This window comes from Dermacentor albipictus, chromosome 1 (assembly GCF_038994185.2).
Source record: "Dermacentor albipictus isolate Rhodes 1998 colony chromosome 1, USDA_Dalb.pri_finalv2, whole genome shotgun sequence".
Lineage (NCBI taxonomy): Eukaryota > Metazoa > Arthropoda > Arachnida > Ixodida > Ixodidae > Dermacentor > Dermacentor albipictus.
In genome coordinates, this window is record NC_091821.1 from 192,724,636 (window position 1) to 192,742,724 (window position 18,089).

At 43.3% G+C, this 18,089-nt stretch overlaps 1 protein-coding gene across 5 annotated transcripts in view; it reads left to right on the forward strand.

The window, feature by feature from the left end:
- Positions 1-728: 728 nt before the first annotated feature.
- Positions 729-18,089, forward strand: part of Rpi (Ribose-5-phosphate isomerase) — a 39,836-nt gene continuing 22,475 nt past the window's right edge. The window contains exons 1-6 of one of the 5 annotated variants that reach the window (XM_065426735.2): positions 733-956; positions 4,426-4,486; positions 5,106-5,290; positions 7,078-7,133; positions 8,055-8,114; positions 13,439-13,572. In XM_065426735.2, coding sequence (XP_065282807.1) covers positions 5,209-5,290; positions 7,078-7,133; positions 8,055-8,114; positions 13,439-13,572 — 332 coding nt within the window. In that variant the 5' untranslated portion in view covers positions 733-956; positions 4,426-4,486; positions 5,106-5,208. Of the gene's footprint in view, positions 957-1,009; positions 1,159-4,425; positions 4,487-5,105; positions 5,291-7,077; positions 7,134-8,054; positions 8,115-13,438; positions 13,573-18,089 lie in introns of those variants that run through there. The other 4 variants (XM_065426736.2, XM_065426734.2, XM_065426732.2 and 1 more) reach the window with 4 other exon arrangements.

Below are 18,089 nucleotides of genomic sequence, written 5' to 3' on the forward strand. Positions count from 1 at the left end.
AGCAGACAAATTCAGGCTGGTACTTGCAAAAAAATTTGCTGCCTTAGAACAGAGAGATGATGATGACATAGACCTAATGAATGCAACCGTAACTAGGTTGGCTTCAGAGGCAGCAATTGAAGTGGGAGGCAAGGCACCAAGGCAAACAGTAGGCAAGCTCTCCCAAGTAACAAAGGACCTAATAAAGAAACGACAAAAAATGAAAGTGTCCAACTCAAGAGAGAGGATAGAATTCGCGGAACTGTCAAAACTGATCAACAAGGCGAAAATAAGGGATATTCAAAACTATAACGTGAGAAAGACTGAAGAAGCCGTAAAAAATGGACGCAGCCTGTAATCAGTGAGAAAGAAACTTGGCATAGGACAAACCAAGATGTATGCACTGAAAGATAAGAAGGGTTATAGCATCAACAATCTCGAAGATACAGTAAAAGTAGCGGAAGAATTCTATACTGACCAACCTAGGTAGTCCATTCATAATGTTATACTGGAATCAGGGTTATAACTGTAACTGAAAAAGCGCGCAGAACGGTTTTGTATGCGTTCAAGTTTATAAATTAGCGTTTGGTCATGAAGATCCCATACTGTACAGGTGTATTCAAGGATCGGTCGCACAATGGTGACGTACCGATGCTTTGAGGCCGTTTGAGGCTTATTTGAAATCCGCGCTACGGTATTATCATCAATCTGGTGACCGCTGGAAGCGGCAGAGGGCGCTAGAGATAATGGTGGTCCTCTTTTGTGATAAAGTTTTCGTTCGAGGGTTAGGTTCTTTAGCCCCGTTATCTTCGTTAGTTCGTCTAACAAATGCAAGACGCCCTTGTCTTCACGTGACACATTCACGGATAGTATCTGAGGTACCCATTCGGCTCACGCACAGTTCATCTGTCGAAATGGATCTTGTCGAGAAGGCTAAGGAAGCAGCAGCCCAGAGAGCAGTTGACAACCACATCAAAGTAAGTGCAGCAAGCGGCCGCTTGCCGCGCTTTGAGATGTGTTGCGCGAGGAGTTGCAAAGTTCTTTTCTCCGTGCACTTACGCGGGCATGGCATTCAACTTTCTTGTGTTGCTGCGGCGTGAATATCTGCCTACTGCTAATTAGAATTCACAGCGCATTGTATTTGTCTTTGCACTTTATTTACGTTACAGTGCTTCACCGGTGCGGGAACGCCTATTTTTCTTACGTGTTGTGTTCCACGTTGATGTTGCGCACGTAGACTCACGCTTGCTCTAAATTTACTTGCTTTGGAACTGTGTCCGTCTTACTGATAAGTGAACAGCTATCTTAATTAATTAGCAGATCCTCAAATGATACAATGACTATGATTGGTAAGCGTATTGATAGCGTCAACCCTATCTTTGAACTCCTCTGTATTGTTGACCGGTAGGCAGCCAGAAATACGAGATGCGTTGACTGGAAATTGTTTTGCCTTAGTTGAACCCCCTACTCAATAGCACAGCTTTTAAAACCTGCTCAGTTACATGCTATTCGGTCTTACCATAGAGTGCGATAATAATGGTTAATTAAGGAAATAAAGTAAGACAAACCTTATCTCTGAGGTTGTGCCTGTTGCGGCATTGATTGCTATTGCTACATATTACCATTCGACAAAGAGCCATATATGTTATGAGTAGTGCTGCAAATTTAGCAAGTTCAGGAAGTAAAACTTAAGTTATACAGTAACAGCGTGCGTAAGAAAGGAACAAACAAGAAAGGCACATTAGACCAACATTTTACAAAAGTGACAAACCTGTTATCTGTATAGATGACAGTGCAATATGCAGTACTTGGTAGCATTGACTTTGATCAGTGTGGCCAATCATTTCACCAACTGCACAAAACAATAATGGGGAGACAGCATGGAGATTCAATGTAAGAATGCTCTGTTGTATTGCATTGCTAGGGTATAGTAATCAGCAGCAGAATTGGCAAATTTCTTATGCGCTATAAAAGAACAAAAATGCAAAGCTGACTTCAGTATTGAGGGATATTGATAGGTGGTTCTGTCAATTGCTTCATGAAGTAAACCAGCAGAATCGAATGTGCTGATGTGGCTGATGATTTCACATGACATAAAAGTTTACCGTTATGTACTGATAAACCTAGCACTGAGCTTTGTTAGTTCTTATATTACAAAGAGGATAACGATACTTATAAAACCTATGGACATATATTAGCCTTCATATTGCTGCAAAAGCCACAGTTGTAACTGCAATTGCGGGAAAAGGTTGACTTGAATGATATCACTATTTGAGTACTTCTGTTTTTTTTTTCAAATTTCTTAGTAGTTGTGGTGGCTCATTTTTTATGCTTGCAGGCTACCTGGCCCTTCACTGACCTATTTCCCCTGGCTTACATGAGATAAACAACACAAAGTGACTCATTTGTCATCCAAGTATATTGGAAATAAACTATCATTCGAATAATGCTCCCCATTCACCACACATACTATCTTCCCAACACCTTAAGAGAAAGCTTTAGTTTGGGTGCTCCTATGTAAATACATGTAAAAGGAGAATTCATTTTTGTCTGCAACCACTGCACCAAATTTGGCGAGGTTTGTTGCATTTAAAAGAAAAACTTAAACTCTAGTAACTGTTGGTATTGAATTCTTGATTTAGGTTGTGAATATTTTAACAAAAATTGGCAAAAATAGAACAGTTTCAGAAAATCAAACTGTTATCACATTTACAACTCTGTAACTCAGCAATGAAAGATGATATCACAATTCTGTAAATTGAATATAATAGTACATCTAAAGCGGACAAAATTTATTTGTTACACGTAAATCTAAAAACTTAGAAATATGAAAATACAGCTTTTCAGAACCCTTGTACACAACGTAACAAATTCACGTAATATATAAATTGACACATCGAATTTGCCCGCTTTGAATGACCTAATGGATGCCGTTTACAGAACCGCAATATCCGTTCTTGATGCAGAGCTATTCATTTGTAAACTTCGGGCTTTTATTTCTTTCAGACTTGCTAACATTTGAAAATATTTAACAAAATTCAGGCCCTAAATTGAAGTTCCGCTTCCAACAGTCACTAGAATTTAACTTTCGCAATTGCAACAAATTTCATTAAAATTGGTCCCGGGAAATCTCAGAAAAACGTTTTTGCGTTTTACATGTATTTTAACAGACCGTGTCGGAGTTGGGCCCGAGGTAAAGCTTCCTCTTGAGAGTTGGATGAGAGGGAGACATTTTTCTTAGCAGCAAATGAACTTGCCATGTTTAAGAAGATACTTTGTAAAGGAAGAATTTGACAATTTGTAACTCTTTAGAAAAAAAATATGAAGCAATATGCTTACTGTGCATTTTTTTTTCTTCGCTGTCTAAGGAGAGTTAATTGTGAAATCTTTAAAAGGATTTACGGGTGCTTTTTTTTATTTAGATTCTTAATAAAGACAACATTTGTAAATTGAAAGGAGTAAAAAAAATGTTACTATGCCATTGAAAATTGTCGTATTTCTTTGTAACCTGTACAGCTATGTATGCAATAAATTTGAAGAAGCAGAGGTACAAAAACAATGGAAGTAAGGAATCCTGTAATTGGGGAGGTTTTAAAATGCACTGCATTCCGAATTTTTCTTATATGAATTCTGCTTTAACAGGGCACTGAATTCTCATGTACCATACTCTTAATTATTTCTACTAGGCACATAAAAAGCTTTATTGTTATTATTTCAGTATTCCGCTTCTCTCCTTGCAAACATGGAAGCAGATGCTTTCTGGGAAAACAGTGCCTCTGCTGGCACCTTTGAATGACTTTTTTTTACTGTGAACTAGCTTTTTTCTTTTTTTCAAGGATAATTTTGTGCTTTTGACTGGTGTGTAAGCAATATTATAAAATTATATTATACAATTATACTTTAAAAGAAATTTAAAATGTGAAATATAGGCCTGGTATTGAATGCTGGAATCGAAGTTACATAATAAAAGTTTGGAGTTAATTCAAGGTGCTGTATCAATGTCTGAATGCATAGTTCATTTTGACACCATGTAACCAGTGGCTGTATTGTGAAAGGATTCTTTTCCTTCTGTTATTTTATAATTTGTCCCACCATGTGGCCCGTACTGGTGGTGATGAGAGTGCGGCCTCGTGCAAGCTCATGGCATAGGCTATAAGAGTGGAAAATAAAGGTAGTTACCAAATCTGATGGCAATACTGCACTGGAAATATCTAGAGGGAGGTGGATACTTAGATGTCCTCTGGCATGAGGAGGGCATTACGGGTACGGCCAGCTAAGCACTTAACATCAGGTATATGGCATTTCTAAGTAAATGAAAAGCATAGTGGCTCTTTTGTTTTGGTCTTGGATAAGGAATGACAATTCTGAATCTGTTGCTGGAATTCCTTGCACACATTCTTGAGCACATGCTGTTTGTGTTGATGGCACGTGATCTATATCTTCCAGAACAACTACATTGTGGGCATTGGAAGTGGAAGTACGGTAGTCTATGCAGTTGAGCATCTCGGTATGAATAATTTTATTTCTTTCTTAATTTGCATGTTTTGTATTTTCCATTTCGCAAAGGGCCACTTTAGACTATGCAAACTAGAATTTTAGTAGCTGTTATGCCTAAACAGTTCGTAAGGATAGGCCTTGGTTCAGTAAGTAACGTAAGCAAAATACTTATCACTAAGTCACCATGTTTTGATGAAATGAGGTTAAGAGACCTTGTGTTAAGCCTAGATAAATGAAATAATATTCTATTGTTCAATAGAAATGACATTCTCTCAGTGGTCAAAATCATGTGGAATGTTATTTTTTATATGACCAGCTTTCGTACACATGCAAAAAAAAAGGGAAAAAAAGAAAATGCGGTGGGGGTTTTAAGAGCGATTACTACAACTATAGGCCGATTTCTATCTTTCCTCCTTGGCTTATTATAGAAAAAGTTCGTGCAAGCATGGCTTCATTCTGTGATAAATTTGACTTAAGAAATGCTGCTCAGTTTGGTTTCTGTAGAGGGCATAATACGATGGTGAATCAGAAAGTCATTGCCCATATTTTTTATTAGCCAAAATAAGGTACATACAGGTAACTACAAATATAGCATACTATTCTACGTACCTTACACTATTTTTCCACAGAGTCCCCACACCGGTTCAGACATTGGTCCCATCGCAGGACTAAATTTGAGAATCCCCTGTCATTGGTCGGCGACGCACGCAGCCGCCCCGAACGCTCATTGTCATGCAAGTCTTCACGGCCTTTTGCGAACTCGGAACATCACCGCCTCGGGTTTCTCAAAGCGAGACACCTTTCCCCATACGTGGTCTGTATTTCCCTGTGGATTTCGATGGGCATTCGTCCCTTGCTCCATAGAAAACGAATCGTACTTCATTGCTCGTATGCCATGGATGTGTGAAGCACAACCACCATCGTCAACAACTGACAGCAGCACTGTGCTGCAAAGCTACTGGCAGATAAGGCCAGTCTAGTCCAAGAAAGGCCCACCACTAGGGATGAATATTTTGATTTCGCATTTAAAAAAAAAGGGGGGGGGGCAACGACTTTCTGATTTACCCTCATACAATGAATCTTTTAGAAGACTTCAGTGGTTTCCTCTGTGATTAAATCGATAACATAAAATACTTGTTTGTAGGTCTGCGTGTCACTACTGAGCAACTATTGTCGTCTTGGCCTGCAGTGTACAAACCTTGATGAATACCTCTGTCCGAATAGTAGTGCCTCATGATGTGACCATGCTCATCGCATCCTCCCTAATTTTCTACAGGAAACTGACTTCTCGTTTGTAGCATATTTTTTTCTTTGCGAGTGAAATCGGACTTTTTTGTATTTTGTAATTAGTGTGACGTGAGATTACTTTTTTTTTCTGTTCCTACTACAGTACTCTAGCCTTTGTTGATGTCTTACTTTAGTCTGTAATTTGTCATCTTGTTCTTTCATTCCACTTTACTCCCCCTTTTCCAATATTCAATTTCTGGGCATCTATACCCGCCTTCGTAAAGAGTAGGTAGGTGTTATGCCCCTTTTGGTACCAGTTGCCAGCCTGCTTCTTCTCTAATTTCCCTAGCTGTCCATTGTATATGTTTTCAAACTTATTATTATTATTATTGTTATTATTATTATTATTAATAGCATTTTTACAATTTACCAGTGACTGATGTAAGAAAAATGGTTTGCAAAACCCTGTTCAACATGGTTTGACTAGTATACATTAGCATCTCCTTACAACTAAGATCATTAGATAAAATACTCGGAAGAATTGCATCTTGTATTGTTTATGGAACTGTTTATCATAGGGAACAGGCTCAGCTAAGCTTGTCACACCATGATATGCTCATTGTTAAGAACATTGTTAAGAAATAGCTTATTTTTAAAGTGCTGCATAAAAATTATTTTTCACACACTTTTAGTGATCTCAATATGAAAAGTGGGACCCTGCACCGGGTGGAAAAATATTTCGTCCCTTGCATTTAGACCAAATGCAAGTAAAAAAAAAAAGTGTTTTTATGTTCCTTTTTACTTTCATAAACTACAAACACAGTCAAATGTGGCTTCCTTAACAGAAATTAAGATGTTCTAGAGGTCACTGGTTATGGAGTGTTCAGCGATTCTCTTCATACTCATTTTTATATAGCCCACCGCAATACATTTCATTCATTTATCTGTTTGCTGAAGTTTGCTATGTATACTGGCCTTTCTGCAACATTGCCCCTTTTGCAGAGATGTTTTTTAGATTAGTTCCTGGTTGTCGGCTTTGTTTTGTTAGGATTCAAGCTTTAGTCTTTACCCAGTGTTGTGCTTCCGAGCTGCGTAAACAAGCAGCCTTTGCTTATAATGCACTTCATTTACTGTTTCAAATAAATTCATATTATTATCAAAGTATTGCCACATAAAGCATCTTTGAGTACATTTAGCAAAACAAGCCAGAAGTGTTCATGCTAGCTTTAGAAAAGAATGGTGGAAGAAATGCATACTAGTTTTACTATGGCCGTGCGGTAATGTCCAAGGTCAGATGTTTTCAAAGGTAGTACTTTTTATCTTTCTTAATGAGCTTGTGCATGCTTCGGTCTGTTGTCTCTTTTTCTTCACTAGCTCGTAGGGTAAAAGAGCATGGATGGAAGATATCTTGTGTACCTACATCATTTCAAGTAAGTTTTGTATAGAGGCAGTAAACTGGTCATAGTGACTGAGTGGGTATAGCATTGTGCTGCTGAGCATGAAATCATTAATTTGGTTCTTAGCCACTGTGACTGCATTCAAAACACCCTTGTATTGATTTTGTGCACATTTTGGTTCATCTTAAAGAATGTAATTAGTTAAAATTAACCAGTGCCCCATATGTCGTAGCCCAGGTACAACTTTAAGACATTGGATGCCATAGTGTCCAATGTCCTGCTGATATACAACACAGCATCATCTATGCATCATGTTGATGGATTTTATTCATTGTGGTTTTGACAGCATATGTAGAAGACGTTAACTGTACCCTTTGTTGCACTCGTACAAGACCGAGCCATTGATCTCGGCTCTGCATGCTGCAGTAAATTGCTTATCAATTTCATCGCTTACTGTAATAACGTAGCTTGTGTAGACAGCCTTATTTATTTTTGTACATGCACACATAATCAAAAGCTCCTAAATATGCTAAAAATGTCTGGCCACACTACTTTGCTTTCAGTGAGTAGCTCATTGAGGACATCTCTTCAATCACAAGAAAAGTTAACATTTCTCACCCTGATAATCACTGTGCAACAAGTCTTGAAAATGCAGAACAGCAACTAGAAATTGTGCTGCAGTAATGTGAGGGAAGTCAAAAATATTTTTTTTGTGTGTGATTAGCATGAAAATACATTTGCTTTGCTCTCTTTTATGTTGGCCATTGTTTCTTAAGCTTCGATATAAAGCTCGATTTCAGTTGGTGGAGCAGCATGCCTTGAGCTGTTCATTGCAGTAGAATGTTGAGTATTGTCTGTAGTTTCATTTTAACAAGGCTGAGACGTTGCGAAGTTTTTTCTTATCGAGGTTTAAATGATTGCTTTGCTGGACACAAAACTGTTTTGTGTTCTTAGGCTAAAGAACTGATTCGGAAACATGGCCTTGTGATGACAGATCTGGAAGAAAGCCCTGAGGTGAGTTTCATATGTATACTTAAACGTGGGTCTTCACTCTGAAATCACAAACAGAAATGCTATGGAATGCAATATGCCATCTTTAGTTCTTCCACTTCCAAACAATAGGCATGTGAAAGAAAAATAGTACCACTTTCCTGCAGACCCACTGGCAGTTGCATGAGTATAGAAAAGAAGTACAGTGGTCACAGGTGTCAAAATTGTGCCAAGATATGATTAAAGAAGCACTGACATGACTCTTTATCTTTTTTCTTTTTCGCCTTAAATGAAGGTTCACAAACTCTGAATTTTTGTTCACAAAATGTCAGAGCACCCTAAATAACTTATATGTTCCTGTTTCTGTGGGGTGGTTTTGGTTTTAGTACCGTGGAGGTGCACGAGTCATGTCACAATACGGCTGGTTGCTCCATTCCTTCAATTGCTGCAGCTGCCACATGCAAATGCGGTCAGAAGAAACGGGTGCAGCAATCTTGTTTATTTTTTTATATCTGTGGCATTATACCTAGCCCTATTGCTACACAATATTCTCAGATATTGCTCTGTCTTAACATCACAATAATGTTAGTAATGCCAGGTCTGGCATTTTTTGAGATTGACTATAGTGTTAAATTAAAATACAGTGTGTTTCCCAACCTTTGTACCTGCCAAGTGTGGAAAGTGGGTGGTGGAGTTTCTAATAACTTTGTACAACACTCAACACTCCCTTAAAGGGCATAATTACTGAAAATTGAAGTGCTGTAAAATTTTTGTCATAATTATCTTGGTGTAGGTACTTCTAGGCTCTATTGTGCCATAAGAATTTCATAGTCACTCAATCTACCTGTATCAGCACATGCCTAGAAATACCTTACTCAAATAGGCCTACAATCTCTCATTGTGTGGCTATGCAGCTGCATGGTAATTCAAGCACTACATACGAGGCAATATCATGCTGCACCAGAGCTTGTAGCATTTCATCTACTTTCTGGCTATAAATCAACAGTGCAGCTGACCCATTTGCTTGTCAACTTTAGGACAAGCTCTCAGTGGACTTTGTGCTTTTGTTTGCATTATGGAATGTATTGAGGACTGAATTTAGTGGCAGGTATTAAGTTGCATAGTTGTTTATGTTACTTGCAAGGTGACTTTATCTTTGTTAATTAATCCCTCCAATTCTTAAGCACATACTTGCAGCTAAGAAGTTTTGCACCCTAGGTAATCAGCCAAATCTCTCCAAGTACATCAACATTTAATGTCCAATCGGTCAAATTATGGGGCATGATAAGCAGTTTGTATGGCTATTGCTACTGTTTCTTTACCTCAATGGAGGAATAGGTATGCAGATCTGTATCTAAGTAAGTGGAACTTTGTATAGGTTGTACGTACTTATCACAAGGGTGGAATTCCTGTTCCATTTGTGCCATTCTTCTCCATTTGTGCCATTCTTCTCCATTCTCCATTTTTTCAAGACACAGCAGAAGGAAATTCCCTCTCCCCAGCCCAAAACTGAATAGGGCTCAGGCCGTTTTACTTTCAGGCTCTTACAGATGAGATCCTACCTCACCCCTAGAGCGCTTAGTTGGATAGACCCCAACTTCCCGCACTCGGGCTCCAAATGCGGTCATGCATGCTGCTCCTTCGACCACATGCTCTGGCTGTGCCCATACAGTGTTGGCTCTTACCTTCAATATAAGTCCAAGTGGGACGCCTCGCTGAAGAGCTCGAAATTCACGCACCAACTACAGACCATTCAGAGGGCCCGCAACGTTGCAGAGAGTCGCCACCTCCCGGTCCCGTTGTAGGCAGAGCCACCAACTTGATTGGGAACCTTCGGCTCCCCCACTCAAGTTCTTCAGGAAGCTCTAATGAAGTTCTTGTCACTGTCCTCAAATTTCCGCTATACTCTCCTCTTTGCGCCTTTCATCCCCCGCTGTGCTCGTTTGCTCGATTACGACGACGCTTGCTGTAGGAATGGGTGCCTAAGAGCTGCGCTCTAAAACAAGGACATGGGCAGAGTGGAGAGTGGCAACATGCTGCTTGAGGACTCTGTTGGGAGCTCGGTTTGGCGGAGGCAAAGAATACACGTTTTGACGGCTTGAGAACTGGGAGTCGACTGGCTTTATTCAAAAGCAAAAGCAGGTTTGTCGAGTGACTGTGTAGGCGTCCCAGACAGGGGAGCTGCCTCAGCTCCAAGAAAGAGCAGAGGGTAATGACCCAAAGGCGAGGGGAACCTGCTTTCCGAGAAGCGGGGATAATGCCAGGATAGATGGCCGCTCCACCTAAGCCTCCACTTGAATGCCGGAGGCTTAGGTGTGAATGGCAAAAGGAATAAAGAGGTAATGTTCAAGGTAGGCTGGTTTCATGCGGTCGCTTGACATTGTTTCACCTTTGCCATGAACGTCAATCTTCAAGGTTTTTTCTGAATGCAAAACCACACAAAAGAGGCTTTGAAAGGAAGGAGTCAGTAGTGGCTTGATAGAGTTGCGTTGCAAAAAGACATGTGTATTTGTGTCCATTGTTGGGAAACTAAACACAGGCTGCCCGCAGGCGATACGTGGGGGTGTAGGCCGAAGTTGGTCGAGCCAGGAATGTAGCTGAAAAACTGGCCTGGAACGCGGATTGATGACCCATCAAGAATCTCCGCTGCGCTGACTCCGAGGTCATCCCTGATTGTTGTTCGCAGCCCCAGTAGTATTAGAGGTAGCCTTTCCATCCAGTGTTGTCTGTTGAGTGTGGTGGTCAATGACGCCTTCAGTTGTCGGTAAAGACGCTCGACCATGCCGTTTCTCTGTTGGTGCTAAGCGGTCGTGTTATGAAAGCGCGTGCCAAGCAGTCACCAGGGCAAAAGAAAGCAAGCTTTGGAATTTCCAGCCTCAGCCAGCAGTTATATGCGACGGACAACCATACCGCGACACCAACTTAAAAACAAATGCCTCCGCCACTGTTACGGCCGTGATGTCTTGTAGAGGAGGTGCCTTAGATTATCTTGAGTACCGGTCAACGCACGCAAAGAGGTACTTGAAACCTTGGCAGGGCAGAAGAGGCCCCACCAAGTCTAAATGCACGTAATCGAAGCGGCTCTCTGGTGGTCGAAATGGCTGCACCACGTAACGTGTGTGCCGGTTCGCTTTCACGGCTTGACAGGCTTGGCAGTTCCTTGCCCAGCTTCAAATATTTTTGTTGATCCCTGGCCAGATGAAGTGGTCTGTGATAAGCCTCTGTGCGGCTTTGTTACCAGGATGGCTTAGCCCGCGCAGTGCTTTGAACGGGCGAGGAGCACCCTGCGATGTGTTGCACGAGACCAATGTTGTTGTTTTGTATGGAAGCGGTATGCTAGGCGGCAGCCAGAGCTTGGAAATCCAAAGGGCCAGCAGGCACAACGCCGATCCGCGACAGTGTGTCAGATGCCTGGTTTTCGGTACCAGAGATGTGGTGGGTGTCCGCAGAAAATTCTGAAATAAAGTAAAGTTGCCGAAGCTCACATTTTGAGTGCGAGGAACTATTGTTCTTGAAAACGAAGGCTAACGGCTTGTAGGCAGTCAGAATATAAAAGCTACAGCCTTCAAGGAAAAAACGGAAATGCTTGACAGCGCAATAGATGGCCAACATCTCCCTCCCAAAGGCGCTCCAAAGGTATCGGGTGCTTTGAGAAGCCCAGTGGCCTTCAGTCTGTGCCATCGTGCTGCTGCAGTACTGCACCCACTGCAGTGGTTGATGCGTCTACTGTAAGGCAAATTGGCATGTCGGGCAACGGCCAACACTGCAGTCACCAACCTCATTTTGGCTTCCTGGAAGCAGTTTCGTGCTCAGAGGAGCAGTGGAAGGTAGGCGGCTTTTTAATGTCGCGATGCAGCAAATCAGTAAGCAGCTGAAGAACTTGCACACAGGGTGGTATGAAGTGGCTGTGAAAATTTTAGTCCCAGAAACTTTCGCAACTTTTGCAAGGAGGTTGGAGAGGGGAAATCCTTGATTGCCCGCACCTGTGATTTCAATGGCTTGATTCCTTGGGGTGAAATGCGATGGCCAAGAAAATCCAGGGCTTCAACTCCGAAAATGCATTTCTGGGTCTTTAGGACCAGGCCGTGTTCATCCAGTCGCTCAAATAGAAGGCAAAGATGCTCTTTGTCTGTGAAACTTGCAACGAGAATGTCGTCAAGCTAGATGAAAATGAATGGGAGTCTGCACGTAACCTCATCCATAAACCTTTGAAAAGTTTGCACAGCATTCTTCAAACCCTAAGACATAAACTCAAATGGGCCAAATGGAGTAGTGATTGCTGTCTTCGGAGTATCGCTGGGTTCGATAGCAATTTGGTGGTATGCGCTCATCAAATCGGTCTTGCTGTATATTTTGATTCCTGTGAGATGAGCACCGAAGTCATGTATGTCGGGAAGGGGATATTGATCTGGAGGAGTGGCGGCATCAAAGTTTGGTAATCACCACAAGGCCGCCAGTTGCAACAGTCCTACTTTGGAGCCAGATGGAGCAGTGAAGGCCAATTGCTGGAGGAAAGACGAATAACGCAGAGCTGAAGCATGTTTCCGAACTTGCGGCAGGCGATTTCTAACCTCCGTCCTGTGGCCAGGTGGCGACAGGTGGGCCGGTGGTCGTGATATGATGCGTCACCTTGTGCTTCACAGGCCGTGCATTGTTTCGGGGGCTTCATGAGTTGAATAGTTCTGCCACGATGCGATGTGCCATGTGAGGCAATGACAATGCGCTACCGGTACTCATAGGTTATGAAATGTGGTGCACAACAACGCCTCAAGCAAACACCTCTCCCTGTGTGTTCTGTGTACTAAGCAGACAAACAGCAATGGGGCACGCAAAGTAACATTTAACGTCGACTAGCCACTGTCGTGTTAGACTAAACGTTGAAGGAATTAAGCTTTCGCTGTCAATGTCACCGCTAATTATCATCAATCAAAGCAACCAGCACAGAAATCTTCGCTTACATCAATTCCCATAGTGCAGGGGATCTGTATAATTTTGTAACAATATTATCATGTTCAACATTTTAAGATATGATGCATGCTCCTCTAATGTAGAATAAAGTTTGATATGCCGCTTCTATCTCTTCTGAAACAGTATTTTAGCTGCTCCCAGCCTGCTCCAATATTTCAATTTACCTGCTCCCAGGAGTGCTCCAAGGCACAGTGTATCAGTTCCACCCCTGTTATCATTCTGAGGTATTATTAGTAGTACCATTCTTTGTACACTAGCAGAGGTGCAGATGCAATACTGTGCCAGTGCCACATTCTGCCTGTGGTGGAAATTTCACTTGATGACTAATTCCTAGGAGCAGTGTCTATGCACTTCTCTTATGTTACCTCTCTTAATTTCAGTTGAATGTGGCAATTGATGGTGCTGATGAAGTTGATGCTAAGCTGACTCTGATCAAAGGAGGGGGTGGATGCCTCACTCAGGAGAAGATTATTGCATCATGTGCAAAAGAGTTTGTTGTTGTGGCTGACTACAGGTGAGGATCAACTTTCATAGTTCTACACACTGTTCACTGCTGGGCAGTGCCAATAAACATAGTAGTGTTTCTTTTCATACATCATTTTGAGAAGAAACTGTGTGTAAAGTCGGCATTGATAATCTATAGACGGTGGTCCTTTATGAAAGGTGACATGCGAGCATGTGGCCTGTGATGTTTTTTTTCTTTTCTTGTTTTGGCATCCCCTTTGAAATGGGGCAGTGACAAATAGTCACCTAGCATGCTCGATTTAATTGGGTATGCTATGCATAGTTTTCGTCCTAGCATTTTTGTATACATCTCCTTAATTTCCTTTTTTTTTCCCTCAGCACTTCTCTACCTTGTACCGCTAACTACAGTCGAACACCGATATATCGAACCCACATATATCGAATTATTGTCTGTATCGAACTCGTAAATTATCCCCTTGAAAATTCTGTGTTAAAGTATAGAAATTCGTACGTTTATATCGAACGATATTTTTACCCGCCGTTGGATATATAGAACACCGCGCGATCTCGGCACTCGCTGCACCCGCGAGCTTCGCACCTACCCCGAAAGGCTCGGAAAATGCGAGAGCGAGAGAGGCTCGGACTGTACTCCCGCTGCGCCCGCTCTCCGCGGAACTGCCTTTTTTTTTTCTCTCTCTCTCTCTCCCAATGTCTCTCATCCTTCCCCTGCGTAGCCAGGAACGAAGGCGCCGGCGGCCTCCTCCTTTTGCCTTTTTTTTTTCTTGTTGCTTGACTCAGCCAACCACCGCTCGTGCCTTTCGTACGTCGCTGTCGCCCTCGGAGGTGGCCATCGCGAGCGCTTTGTTGGCGGAGGCTGCGCACGTGAATTCTTGTGTTTTGTGCGCGTTCTTGTGTTTCGTGTTCATTATTGTGTTGCGTGCGTCTCGCGACACGTGTGACTGGATCGTGGTGAGCTGACGCGGAAGCAATGGCCGCAGCAAGCACAAGCAGCGTCAAGAAGCGCAAGAACCTGGACTTTGCGACAAAGCTGATAGCCATTCAGCGTGTTGAGGCGGGCGAGAAAAGTGCGACGGTGGCAGGCGACTTCGGGATTCTTCGGAGCACTCTAAGCACCTTGTTAAAAAACAAGGCGGACATAAAGTCGAAAGCGGCGGAGCAACGAACGTCGAGAGCTTGTCGTGTGCGCGCTCCTGCCCACGAGAAAGTTGAAAAGCCCCTCTATGCGTGGTTTTTAGAGGTGCAGGCTAAGAACATTCCGGTGGATGGCCCAATGCTAATGGCTAAAGCTAAATGGTTTGCCGCTGCACTCGGTGATGACAACTTCGCCGACAACACAGGGTGGCTGCAGAGGTTTAAGAACCGCCATAAGACAGTTGGCAAAACCATTTCTGCGGAAAGCGGAGCTGTCATCGGCCAGGATATCCAGCAGTGGATTTCGAAGGAATGGCCGGAAATTTGCGCGAAGTTTTCACCCGCGGAAATCTTCAACGCCGACGAGACCGGGTTGTTTTGGCAGATGCTGCCCAGCAAGACGCTCGACGTCCGGGGCAGCACGTGTCACGGGGGCAAGATGAGCAAAGTCCACGTGAGCGTTCTGCTCGCTGCAAGCATGGATGGCTCACAAAAGCTCCAGCCCTTTGTGATCGGCAAAGCAAGGGCACCGCGCTGCTTCAAAAACTGTAAGCAGCTCCCCGTTCGCTACGCCTTCAATAAGGCGTGGATGACGCGTCAGCTGTTTACAGAATGGCTGCAAGCGTGGGACGCCGAACTGGGCAAGTCGGGGCGTCACGCATGCCTTCTCGTCAATTGCTCGGCCCATCACACCACCTGCGAGCTCGAAAACATCGCGCTCAAGTTTCTGTCGGCGAACACGACAGCGAAGTGGCAGCTGCTCGACCAGGGCATCATTAAGTCGTTCAAAGTCGGCTACAGGAGGCGACTCATTGATAGGCTTTTGGTGAACCTCCGCATGGGCACCGAGCTTAAGGCTGACCTGCTGGGGGCCATTCAAATGATGACGGGCGCCTGGAGAGACGTGAAGCAGGATACCGTGGCCAACTGCTTCCGGAAGGCAGGCCTCGTGGCGGCCAAACTTCCCGAAACCTGCGAAGACGGCGACGGCGAGAACGAGTGCACGGACGACGCGTTTCGCGCGTTGTCGTCCCTTTTCCCGGCTGCCGTTCCCGCCGAAGTCTTTGCTGACGATTTTGTGAACGGCGACAGCAATGTTCAGGCTGTTGCGAGCCTCGCCGACGAGAACATTGTAGCTGCAGTCGCAGGGACCCAGGCCGACAGCTCGTGGCGACGAAGATTGTCCGGACGAGGGGGCGGCTACACGCTCGTACTCCGCCGCTGAAGTGGCGGCCGCGTTCAGCTTGATTCGCCGTTGTTGCGGCGACATGGAAGGAACCGGGCTTTCGCACCTGAACAGCCTCGATAAGATCGAGGTTGGCGTCTTTAATTTCATTTGCAAGGCGAAGAAGCACACCAACATGAGCGATTTTTTTTCACGCAAATAAAGCATTACGTTGCGGCGTGTGTGCGGAAATAGTTGTCATTCTTGAATGCGCCGATCGGTAGGTCATCGTCTGCCACAGGTAGTCTCTGGGCCTGCATTTTTGTATATTGAATTTTTAATATATCGAATTAATTCGTGATCCCCTTCGAGTTCGATATATCCGTGTTCAACTGTATGCTGAAACACGATCCGGTTGTATCAATCTCTCCCCTGCTTTTTTTCCACCAATACTCTAAACGTCTCTTGCTTATCTCGACTGCTGACTGGTTGATGCTTCCACATTAAATCCAAGCGCTTCTGGAAGGTGTACATTGCGTACTTGTTTTGCTCGGTGAATCCCTTTGCATTCCATTAGGATGTGCTCAGTGGTCTCCGGATTTTTTCTGCAGCATAACATGCCTAATCTAATTGCGAATATTAGCTGTGGTATGTTTTTGTTCTAAGGCAACCAGCTCGAGCCTCAAATAGCAGGGCACTGGCCTTTGTGTTATCATTTAAACTTTGCCTTTCTAATTTCTTTTTTCTCATTTTTGTAAATCTCTGTGGTCTTTTTTGTTTCCATTCTTTGTATCCGATTCACTGTCTCTATTTCTCACTTTCTTTGATTCCTCCTGGTTGTCTACCTATACTTTCAATTACCCTGTACTTGGTTGCCAACTTTCTTGACCTCTTCCTCCATACTGTGCCCATGCTTTGTAGGTACAGATACTTGTGCACTTTAGCCACCCATTTCTTTTGATCCAGCATGACTGTGGAGGCTGCTTAGAGCGCCAGCAAGTGGCAGCAAGACAAAGTACGTCCGATTTTAACGTCCTCTATTGGTGGCCGAAATGACCAGGCATGGCGGATAGGCAAGTGCCTGCTGGAATTAGCTAGACACGCTCCCCCCCCCCCCCCACACACACACGCACATACACACACGACTTGTGCAAGGAGCGGGACCTGCAGTGCAGCATCTGCTGCAAGCAAACCGCTCTGGGCACGCGAGCGCCCTGGAAACATGGAAGTGCCAACATACACTCGGTAGTTATTAAGTACTCCCAGCATATGTTAATGCGTGAGAATTTTAGGGCTACCTCCCTCGTAACTCTAAATCCGTCTGTCTGCTGTAACATGCGACATGATGCACTCCATGCATAGGTCACTATTGTGTATCACTATTGAGATTTGATTATGACTTATATATAGTGAGTACTGAAGAGTTATAAGAGTGATTAAGGCTGATAAGACTAATAAGGTTAATTATAATGTAAATAGTTTAGTATGATTAATTGAGGGTAAATAAAATAGCGAGGTATATAAACTAATTTGTTATAAGAGTGATCAAGAGTAATGAAGATGAAATCAATGGAGCCACTCAAATAAAGGGACCCTGAAACAATTTTGGCAATTTTGTATAAACATACTGAGTCGTTAGAGTAGGTCCTTCTGATCATTAATTGACATATCTAAGTGCTCCGCATAAAGTGTGTCATTTATTATAAGGTTTAAAAAATGTACATCGCTGCCGATCGTAGCACACTGCTCGGCGGAATTTTCAGCCGCCCCTACCCATATGACGTCAATTGGGTGATTTACGTCAGTAGGGCGAGCTATTCGATTGGCTGCCCAGGGCGTGCCATCGATAATTTTTCCGCCTTTATGGTGAACAAATCATGTTCGTAATAGTTGTAATGTTAGTTAATTTGTTTCTATAAAAACAAATTAACATAAAGAGAATGCACAAGAACACTTTCTCACTACACTTAAGCACTTCCGGCACACAGCAAGCTTCGTCTGCTTGTGTTACAACATGCTCCATTTTGACAAAAGCTCCACGGTCAGAGTCGGTCTCAATCTTTTTGTGAGCAGTACGATTCAGGTTTGTTGCATTGTGGACTGCAGACATATCGACTGGCAATATATGAAGCTGCGACATCGTGTCCCTCTGCAAGGCAGCAGACGAGTGGACTGGTTGCAGTGCATCGGACTGCCGCTATTCGATCGGCGCCAAGATTTGTGCGTTTGCGGCCGTCACTTTACACCGG